This window comes from Lactuca serriola, chromosome 4, assembly GCF_051521515.1.
Source record: "Lactuca serriola cultivar US96UC23 chromosome 4, Lser_US96UC23_V15, whole genome shotgun sequence".
Classification (NCBI taxonomy): Eukaryota; Viridiplantae; Streptophyta; class Magnoliopsida; order Asterales; family Asteraceae; genus Lactuca; species Lactuca serriola.
The window spans coordinates 72,836,913-72,847,938 of NC_136411.1; the positions used below are offsets into that span (position 1 = coordinate 72,836,913).

At 38.5% G+C, this 11,026-nt stretch overlaps 1 protein-coding gene across 1 annotated transcript; it reads left to right on the forward strand.

Annotated features, from left to right (window-relative positions):
* The first annotated feature begins 6,722 nt into the window (after positions 1–6,722).
* Positions 6,723–8,717, forward strand: LOC145101878 (HIT-type Zinc finger family protein). The gene is made up of 5 exons (XM_079039178.1): positions 6,723–7,052; positions 7,415–7,616; positions 7,695–7,763; positions 7,856–7,988; positions 8,058–8,717. Exons 1-5 carry the CDS (start codon positions 6,791–6,793, stop codon positions 8,613–8,615), a joined length of 1,224 nt encoding a protein of 407 aa, XP_078895304.1. The 5' UTR covers positions 6,723–6,790; the 3' UTR covers positions 8,616–8,717.
* Positions 8,718–11,026: the final 2,309 nt, after the last annotated feature.

The window sequence follows — 11,026 nt, forward strand, 5'->3', positions numbered from 1 at the left end:
TCTCTTTAACGTGCATTAACTTGTAATAGTAGCAATTGTAGTGAGTATAGTAGTAATAGAGGTAATGAGCAGTAGTCTTAACTATACCTATTATAGTTAAATAGAGTATGAGATTGCATGCCTTTGATTTACAAAGGTATAGAATAAGATGAAGACTTTCATATCTAACACAAATATATATGATATATAACTAAGAAATCAACAACAGTCGGACGGATAACAATATACCCTAAGACCACAATAAAACAAGAACAGGAAATAAGGCGAGCTATCAGTCCTAAGTCCTTCAAGTCTTACTTATATAAATATATTAGTGTAGATATAGTTAAACACAGTTTGAAAATAGTTTAACAACAATTTACCTTAAAAATGCGTTTGATAAGTATTTAAAACAGTTTTATTGATAAGTAGCTAAAAGTATAGAAAATCCTTTTTAGTTGCAGGTTATAAATCACATATGATTTGATATTAACACTTGTTGCATTTAACTTATATCCCCCCTAAAACATGTAAAAACATTTGAAAAGATTCATTAAGGGATATGAACTCACCAGACGAGAAATGTGTCGGCTAGGATGCTAAGTGTCAGTTCGGGGCTTAATTACACGCGAGGTTCCTATATAATACGAAGAGATACACAATTGTATCTATATAGACTTTGAAATACTAATTAGATAAGAATACACACTCCGAGGCACAAAAACACTTCATTTCAAGTGTTATGAGTGATCCGGGTAGCATCTAAGGGGGTGTATGGCCTAAATATGGAGTTTGCTCTTCAAGAGTAAACTCCTAATGGAGATTACGACCCTAAGACCATATCCCCATGAGTTTACGGCCGTAAACTCATGGTGGGGGTGTTCTTGGGTGCTTAATGGTCTTAAAACTCTTGTGGGGTGATGCTAGGCTTAGTTTTAAGGCATTGGAAGGGGGCTTGATCATTATTTGGACCATTTGAGGAGTTTACGGAAGTAAACTAGGATTTTATGGTCGTAAACTCTTATGTACCCATTCTTAATGTGTTTTGGTGGTCCTAGGTCAGTCACAAGTGTTTCTAGTCCAAAGTACAAGCTATAGGATGAAGTTAGGGCACCATTTGACCATGCTATAGAAGTTTACAGCCCAGGAACCATTCCTTGGGGGGTTTACGGCCGTGAACTCCTAAAAGGATGGTTTTTTATCAAGTTTAAGGTCCCTAACACATTGGAGAATGGCTCTAGACCTTATTCCAAGGCTTAGGAGGTGCTTTAGGGGCATTTTAACACCTAAAAAGGGGTTTACGGCCTATGAAAGGGTGTTTACGGTCCAAGCATGTTCTTGGGCTGTAAACTCATGTTTACCCCTCAAATGTTGAGTTTTTGGTGTTCCAAGTCCGGTCTTGTAAGCCCCTAAGTCATATCTAAGCTCTAAATGTGGTTTGGATGGGTTTTGGGGCACCAAAACCCCATTTATATGTGTTTGCGGCCTAAGGCTATTCCAGGGCCGTAAACACATGATTATGGTCCTTTTGGATGATTTTGACACGAAATTGTAAGCTAAACATGATAAGCTAAGAGCTATGATGGATATCTTACCAAATTGGATCTTGAAATGAGGTGATTTTGGATCAAAAGCTTGGAATTGTAGAGAGAGAGTATAGAGAGGGTGAAAAGCTTCAAAATGAAGTTACTTCAACTTTAAATATGGTTTGAGTTTGAGACTCGGTGGAAATCTACCCGATACTGACGTTAAACGGGGCTTTTGGTCGTACCCGATTTCGTTGTTTGTAACCCGACTAGGTAAAACTTAAAATTTTCCAAATAATAATTTGGGGCGTTTTCATGTGTTTCTAACGGGTTTGGATACTCACAAGGTCATAATAAAAGTCTCAAATTAAATAATCTAATTCAAGATGTAAACGAAACGAATCGATAAAGACGAGTTTTATTGACAAATACGGGTTACAACGATGGAATAAACTTCGGGTTGCCACACAGTTCCTTGGACACCTTGTCAACCAGAAGGGTATTCTGGTAGATCTGGCTAAGATAGAGGCTGTGATGCAGTGGGAGGTCCTGAAGTCTCCATCTGAGATTCGGAGCTTCCTAGGTTTGGCAGGGTATTACAGGAGATTCATCCAGGATTTCTCCAAGATAGTTGTACCGCTCACCCGACTAACTAAGAAGTCGGTAGTGTTTCGCTGGGGGCCTGAGCAGCAAGCAGCATTCGAGACCCTCAGACAGAGATTGTGCGAGGCACCGATCCTTACCCTACTATAGGGAGTAGAGGATTTCATAGTCTACTGTGATGCTTCGATCACATGTATGGGAGCAGTGTTGATGCATCGAGGTCGTGTGATAGCTTACGCCTTGAGACAGTTGAAGCCTCACGAGGCTAACTATCCTACGCATGATTTAGAGCTGGGGGCAGTGGTGTTTGCCCTCATGATTTGGAGACATTACCTTTATGGGGTCCGTTGTACCATCTACACGAATCACAAGAGCTTGAGATACCTCATGGATCAGCCGAATCTTAACATGAGGCAGCGTCGGTGGTTAGATGTGGTGAAGGATTATGATTGTGAGATCCTTTATCATCCAGGGAAGGCCAACGTGGTGGCCGACGCCCTGAGCCGCAAGGCGGCAGCAACCCCGATCAGGGATATATGTCTGAGGATGACAGTGATTACTCCATTATTGGAGCAGATCAGAGAGACACGGGTCGAGGGCCTCAAGGAGGAGAGGCAGAAGTGTGAGAGGATCGTGGGCCGAGTAGCTTCCTTTGACTATGACAGTCGAGGTTTGTTGACCCTTCATGGGAGAGTTTGGGTACCATACTGGGACGGTGTGCAGCAGGTATTGATGGACGAGGCCCATAAGTCTCGATTTTCCATCCATCCAGGGGCGACGAAGATGTATAGAGATCTTCGACCCTATTATTGGTGGCCCTGCATGAAGCGGGATGTCGCCTTGTATGTGGAGAGGTGCCTGACGTGCAGGAAGGTCAAGGCAGAGCACCAGAGGCCCCACGGCAAGATGCAGCCGTTGGACATTCCAGTGTGGAAATGGGAAGATATCACCATGGATTTCATCACTAAGCTTCCCAGGACTGCACGTGGAGTGGATTCGATTTGGGTTATTGTGGATCGGTTGACGAAGAGTGCTCATTTTATACTGATCCAGGAGAGCATATCGGCGGAGAAGCTAGCCGACATTTATGTGTGAGAGGTTGTGGCATGGCATGGAGTGCCTGTTTCGATGGTGTCAGACCGAGACATCCGTTTTACTTCTAGATTCTGGAAGCGGTTTCATGACGAGATGGGTACTCGTCTCCATTTCAGCACGACTTTCCACCCTCATACAGACGGGCAGAGTGAGAGGACGATTCAGACTCTCGAGGACATGCTTCGGGCATGTGTCCTAAACTTCAGTGGCAGTTGGGATACGTATATTCCATTAGCGGAATTTTCATATAACAACAGTTACCATGCGAGTATTGACCATCCTCCTTTCGATATGCTCTATGGGAGGAAGTGTAGGACCCCGATTTATTAGGGAGAGGTCGTTCAGAGTGTCATTTGGAGCACCGAAGTGGTGCTCAAGACAAAAGAGTTGATCCAGCAGGTTCGTAGTAGACTGCAGACTGCGCATAGTCGGCAGAAGAGTTACGCCGACAGGAGGCGTTCATACTTGGAGTTTCAGGTGGGCGACATGGTCCTCTTGAAGGTATCACCCTGGAAGGGTGTCATCAGATTTAGAAAGAGGGGCAAGCTGGGCCCCAGGTTCATCGGTCTTTTTAGGGTTTTGGCCCAGGTGGGTCGTGTTGCTTATCGGTTGGATCTTCCGACAGAGATTGGCCAGATCCACAACACTTTCCATGTTTCCTAGTTGAGGAAGTGTTTGGTGGACGAGTCAACAGTTGTACCCTTGGAGGATATCCAGGTTGATAGTAGCCTGAATTTATATTGAGAAATTGGTTGCGATCTTGGATCGAAAGACGAAGACCTTGAGGAACAAGGTGGTTCAGTTGGTAAAGGTGCAGTGGCAACACCGGAAGGGGTCTGAGTGGACGTGGGAGGCAGAGGAGGAGATGAGGGAGCACTACCCAGAGTTGTTTCCAGATGCAGTAGCAATAGACTTCGAGGACGAAGTCTGAGACAAGTGGGGGAGAGTTATAACGCCCTAATTTTGGTATGTTGTTTAAATGTTTATCTTTTCGAGTTTTCAAGAGGGACTCGACGAGTCAGTAGCCCGACTCGTCGAGTAGGGACGGGATTTTGAGCACATGTAAGTAGGCGACTCGACGACTCCATATTCGGGACTCGGCGAGTCCGCCAGTCTGGAAGAAACCCTAAATCCATGGGTTTTGCACCCTATTTAAACCATGTTATGAGCCCCAAACTCGCCTCCTTCACCTTAAGAGTGTCATTTAGCAAACCCTAACCATTCCTTGAGTATTTTGAGCATTTATTGTGTGAATCTTGAAGTTTTGAAGAGAAAAAGAAAGCTAGATCCAAAGGAGAAGAAGGAGATCCAAGATCTTGCATCCACTACAGAGTTTATTGAGGTATTAAGTGGATCCCTTCTGTTTCTATGATTGATTCTCCATTAGGAATCCCATTTAGACCATTCTTATCCATTTCTTAGCTTGATTATAGTAGAGAGATCACATTGGGTTGAATAGCCTTCAGATCTAGCCATGTTTCTGTCCCAAAAACTTAGATCTAACACCTTTATGGAGCCATTTTGCATGAAAGCCCTAGATCTACTCTTTTAAGTGCCTTTAAAACTTTATGGATGTCTATGTACACGTAAAGATAGGATCTTTACGTGTTAATCAAGCCTTAGGAACCCAGATCTATGAGTTGTATGCATTGGTTTTGAGCAGAATCAACTGTATAGTAGTTGTATGCAACCGACTCGGTGAGTCGTTCTTCGGACTCGGCGAGTCCCCGTTTTTCCCCTTCATGAGTTATGCCGAGTGGAACCAGTGAGTGATAGGTGGACTCAGTGAGTCGGAGATTGGACTCATTCATGGAGGGACTCGGCGAGTCCAAGAAAATCTTCATATCTCAAGAGCAGACTCGACGAGTTGTTCATACAACTCGGCGAGTCACAGTCAGAATGTTCATATGTTGAAGGAGAACTCAACGAGTTGTTCATACAACTCGGCGAGTCGGATGCAGATTGACTGAGTGTTAGTATCGAAGAGGAACTCGTCGAGTCTGTGCCAAACTTGACGAGTAGTAGCGAGCAGAAATGAGAAATGAGAGTAGGGACTCGGCGAGTTGGCGGCCTAAGTTGACGAGTTAGGTCAACTGTATGTTGACTTTGATCAGGGGTGAAATAGTCATTTTACCCTCAGTTGGTTATTAGTATTTGATTGAGTGTACTTATGGAAATTGTAGCTGGGGAGATACCGGAGCAGCAGCAGACAGTTTCCAGAGCAGTTCATTCAGCAACCAGACTACGAGGTGAGTTTCCTTCCAGTAGGAACGGGTCTACCGCCACAATGCCGACCCGTTTAGTTAGCATTCAGTTCCGGACTTCGGTCCGATGCAGTAGTTCAGGGTGTTTGATGTCTTTGTGATTCAATCATGTCTATATGTTATGTTTTCCAGACTTCAGTCCGATGCAGTATGCAGTATATGTGTTTATGCTAGTTGATATGTGTTTATGCTATGTTATGTTCAGTCAGTTCCGGACTTCGGTCCGATGCAAGGGACAAGGTCCCAGACAGTTCCAGACTTCGGTCCGATGCAGTTAGTTCCGGATTTCGGTCCGATGCAGGGGACAAGGTCCCAGTCAGTTCCGGACTTCGGTCCGATGCAGAGGGCAAGGCCCTAGTCAGTTCCGAACTTCGATCCGATGCAGAGGGCAAGGCCCTAGTCAGTTCCGAACTTCGGTCCGATGCAGTGGGCAAGGCCCAGTATGTGCTTTATATGTTATTGTATGGTATGTGGTAGTTTGGGGGAGCTCACTAAGGTTCGTGTTTACAGTTTCAGTTTTGGTTTCAGGTACTTCCGCAACTAAAGGAAAGAGCTCGGGATGATGACATCGCACACACCGCAACTTCAGTTTGTCTTGGGAGTTGATTAACTTTTCGTAGATATGATTTGATACAGTCTTGATACAGTTTTCTCGTGATACTTTGTTATGGTTTTGAGATATTGACGTATCAGTTTTTATTTTATGACATGGATATAATGATTTTAGTAATTATTAAACAAAAATTTTTGGGTCGTATTTTGGGTTGTTTCAGACCTGTATACCGAGCGGGGCTCGATGCCAGGCGGGGCCTGATGCCGGGCGGGGCCTCGATGCCGGAGTATTAAATTAATGGTTTGACAATTATGGTTTTAGTATTAAATTAAAAATGAATATTTTGTTCATGATTTTTGGGATGTTACATAGTTAAAATAAGTTAATTGCTTTCTTATGTACAAAAAAAATAAGAAGTTGCCAATATGTGAACACGGATAAGAGGTAGTTACCCTCCTAAGTCATTTTCCCTTTGAGTTACCGGTTAAAACCGGTATTAGCCGGTAATATTGGTGTAATTTAAACAAGTGCTTTATTATGTACAAAAAAATGAAGTTGCAAACATATAAATACGAATAAAAGGTAGTTACCATCCTAAGTCATTTTCGGATAGAAAAATAGAAAAATAGCAACTCTTCTATTAATTACCTAAAATTGGCTATTTTTAATTTTTAAGTGAAATTACGATCACTTTAGTAAAAGTGGGGAGACGAACTTGTCAGCTCCTAATAAACCCTAGAACTCACTCTTTCATTCTGATAAACCTCTCCATGGGAAATCAGGACGGAGGCGTAGTTCTTTGTAGCACAAACCCACCCATGGAAATGGAATCATACGAATCATCATCATCTAAAGGCTGCGACGAGTGTAAAACAAACGATTTCAAGTACAAATGCCCAGGTTGCTCCATCCGCTCTTGCAGTCTCCCTTGTGTCAAAGCTCACAAGCAACGCACTGGATGCACAGGCAAACGTCAACAACAGACAGAGTTCGTTCCTCTTTCAAAATTTGATGACAATCTCCTTCTCTCTGGTAAATTCCCAATCAAACTCACCTTTTGAATTTATCCAATTTTTCGAATTCAGGTTCTACTTATTAGCGGTTAGGATTCCGAACTTTTAGCAAACGGAAGTCTTCTCTTGTTTGCTTATGTTTGTATCATCAACCAGTCACTTAGTAGTTTGATAGGTATCAAAATGCCAAAAAAAACATATTGATGCTTGAATCGTTTGTATCATCAACCAGTCACCTTTAATTTGATACTTGAAGATTTCGTGAAATTATGTATACATCATGACTCGAAAGATGATTTGCTCACTTTTGATTGAAAATTCTAACCAAAGATGAGCTAACTAACAACTACAACGGTTGTGCATTTGTTTATTGGCAAGCAGATTACAGTATGCTGGAAGATGTGAAGAGAATAGCTGATTCCGCCAAGAGAATGAGAATGCAAATCTGTGGGAAATACTATAGTGGGCTTTCATTCCCTCTTAAACACTTGCTGAAAGCTGCCAAGAATAGGAGGATTAGACTTTTCTTCTTGCCAACTGGAATGTCAAAGAGGGAAGCCAACAAAACATACTACAACAACATGTAATCTTTTTTCTTTACACTTCATCTGATTTCCATTTTGAAAATACTATAACATGTTAACAATCATTGTGTTTTCAGGAAGAAATCTATCTTTTGGACGATAGAATTGCACTTTCATTCAACCAATGTTAAGTTAATTGACCATGAGTAAGCATCTTTTCTATATAGATGTTGAAATAGTTTATTTGGTCTTTCAATTTATAATTGTGAGCCTGAGCCCCTTATTTGTGTTGTTTTAGTGTACATGAAGATTCAAATCTTTACTCGGTGATTGAAAACCATCTAAAACCTGGTCCAATAAATCATCCATTAAAGCCGTTTTGTGTTGAGCCTCTTGAATCTCTAAGAATTTTCATTAGTAAACACCCAAAGGTATTTTCTATCTCAACCCTCTTTATATTATCTTTACTTATAACTTATTATTTTTTTCCTGTAATGTAGCAACCAAGATCACCATTTCGTGAGTTGGACAAAAACGCCCCCATAAGTGAACAGTTAGCCAATTTAGTGATTGTAGAGTACCCTGTGATTCACGTTTTACTTCCTTCACATATCCCTGATTTTAAAGTTGTTAAAGACTTTGTCCCACAAAGAGTGCAACCTAAGTCGGACCCGGTCAACGAAAGTCAACCGGGCCCGAAAGGCGTGTTCTTTAAGGAAGAAGAAATCAAAGATGTAGATTCTTCAGATCCTCATGTTGTTGATCTCATGAATCAATCAAATAGCAAAACAGCGACTCTTGTTGATGATGTTAAGAATGATGATAAAGATAAAGATAAAGATAACAAAGTTGGAGCTGTTGACTTGATGAGTTTTGACTTTGACCCGGAATTGATGGATGTTTATTCTCATTTAATCTCTGAAACTAATCCTGATGATTTTCTTGATTTGGATGGTTTGTTGTATAATGAAATGCAACTTCAAGATAAAGATAAAGAGGGAAAGTTTGGAGGTGTGAAAGAAGAATTGGAGGAAGGAGAGATACCAGATTCAGACTAATTCTATAATCTTGAAAATTACACAAATTATATGTTCAAATTTTGGATATATGAATATGAGAGGTTTTTGAAAGATTAAAAAAAATTGCATGGTTGATGTCTATTCAAATTCCCAGTCCTTTATGTATGTGTATGCTGTGTGATTATATATGTAACAAGGGGCAATTTGGTCAAAAAAAAAATTATAGCATACTGACATTTTCTTTACACTAATAGTTACTTACTTACAATTTTTCTCATTTTAACATACATATCCTTACCGACAATATTAATACAATATGTAACAAGGGGGCAATTTGGTCAAAAAATTGTCCAATAAGTTAAGGATGCAATGAGTTAAGACAAAGGACATCACCAATCACAAACGATGAACATGACAGCAACACTGAAGAGTAAGGTCCTCAGGGGCCAAATAGTAAAAAACTTTGTATACTTTGCTGTGATGCACTGTACTACTAGAAAAAAATGCATAGATTATGTGTTTTTTTTTTTTTTTTGGTTAGTAACTTATTTATTCAGTTATTCTATAAAATTCATGTAAAACATTTTTTTGTTTGTTAATTTTCATATATTCTATTTTAGGAAGTCGATAAACCTGTTTTTTTTTCTTAATGGGAAAATATTTTAAAAGTATTTGTATTTTATTATTTATATATCATACGGAACTCTTTATAAAAGTAAAAATAAAAATACCAGTAATACTAAACAAAAAAAGGAAGAAAAGCTTTATTAGGCATTTTTTTAGGTAATTAGGCCCAGGTTTGGTATTGGGGCAACTTTCCGGTGATGGACAGTTTATTTCCCAAAAGTCACCTAAATGTATTTAAATGTATATAATTTTATTAATTAATCTGTTTAAAAAATTATTTTTATTTTAAGATTATAACTTTTCTAATCATAACATTTCAATTGCTAGTTGCTACTTGATGTTTGGTTGACGTTAGTGGGTAAGTTAGCTCGAAAAATGAAAAAGGACAGAAGATATATAAAAAATAACGGTGAAAACATTCAAATGGATAATTTAGTTGGATTTAATGGATTATATGATGAGATTCAAGTGTTAGAACCTTGATTCCGACATTTGAGATTGAGTCGAATAAAAGGAAATTGTGTAAAATGAATTTATAAGCGAATTAACATGTTGAATTTAATGGATTACATATATGCAATACTTCAATTTCTTTTCAATTTTATGGACATGTTGAATTTGTATGGTCTTCAAATGGCAATTCGATTCTTTTTTATGGGCTAGGTTTCAGGATTTCCTATTTGGATCGCATTTTCAAACGGCCTATCTTATCAATATTTTCATGTACATGTTTCTACACACAAAAAATCACAACCATCTATTTAACAACATTTATAAAAACCTTTATATTTTATTTATATACTGAAAAACTCTTATATTTTAGATTACATTTCATATTAACTCAAATATCCGTTTTTTTAAAGAATTTATGATTTGTCGGTTGTTTTGTGGTATGACATTTATCATTTTCATTTGTAGGTTAACATTAAAACAAAAATAAATGACATTACTTGTCAAAGATAAAACGCGAGGAAGAGACAATTTACTCAAGCAAAAATAAATGATGCCACTTTTTCTTTTTTCCATGTCAACCTAAAAACAAATAAGATAAATGTCATAACACAAATAACCGTTAACTTCTCTAAAAACAATGAATATTTAGATAAATAAAAAAGGTAACTAAAAATATAAGAGTTTTTCTACATATACATAAAATGTAAGAGTTTTTATGAATGTTGATAAATAAATAGTTGTGTTTTTCTAACATTTTTACCCATAAAATTAAAATTATAGTTTTTGGGTTTTAAATATATATCTAAGTTCAAACGAGAAATAAATACTATAGTTTTTGGGTTTTAAAATTTGGCCAGAATAGTTTTCTATAAGCTTGTTAAAATACAATGTCTATTTTATGAAATATCTATTTTAACCCGTGTTCGACATGAAACATTTAAGAGATTTTGGGTGCTTTTAGATTTTTTTAAAGCTCAGAAAAGAAAAACAGTTTCTTTTGGTTTTAGGAGTTTTTATCTTTTATTTTAAACAAAAACAAATAATCAAAAAATTATTATATAGTTTTTAAGACCTTATCTTTAAAAATTAACATCTAGTTTTATCAAACACTTTTAGACAAAAAAATCATTATGACTTTCTTCTCTCCGCTATCAACTATCTTCGAGCTTTTAGTTACCGATTAATTTACCAAACCCATCATAAATCAAACCGTTTTTTAGCTTGTTACCTAACCCGGTCCACTTCGGTCCACTTTACAAAGTAGTTTCGGGGTAGCTTTAAGCACAAAGGCATTTATCATATACGTATAAAAAGCACAAACTCACACACAAGCATGACAATTGACAAATATTTAATGTTACAGGGCCCAC

Bases quoted from the DNA above. Each gene is read 5' to 3' on its own strand.
- LOC145101878 (XM_079039178.1), top strand. From the start codon at position 6,791: ATGGGAAATCAGGACGGAGGCGTAGTTCTTTGTAGCACAAACCCACCC. The intron at 7,764-7,855 runs GTAAGCATCTTT...GTGTTGTTTTAG, and splicing joins GTTAAGTTAATTGACCATGA to TGTACATGAAGATTCAAATC. The intron at 7,989-8,057 runs GTATTTTCTATC...CCTGTAATGTAG, and splicing joins TCATTAGTAAACACCCAAAG to CAACCAAGATCACCATTTCG.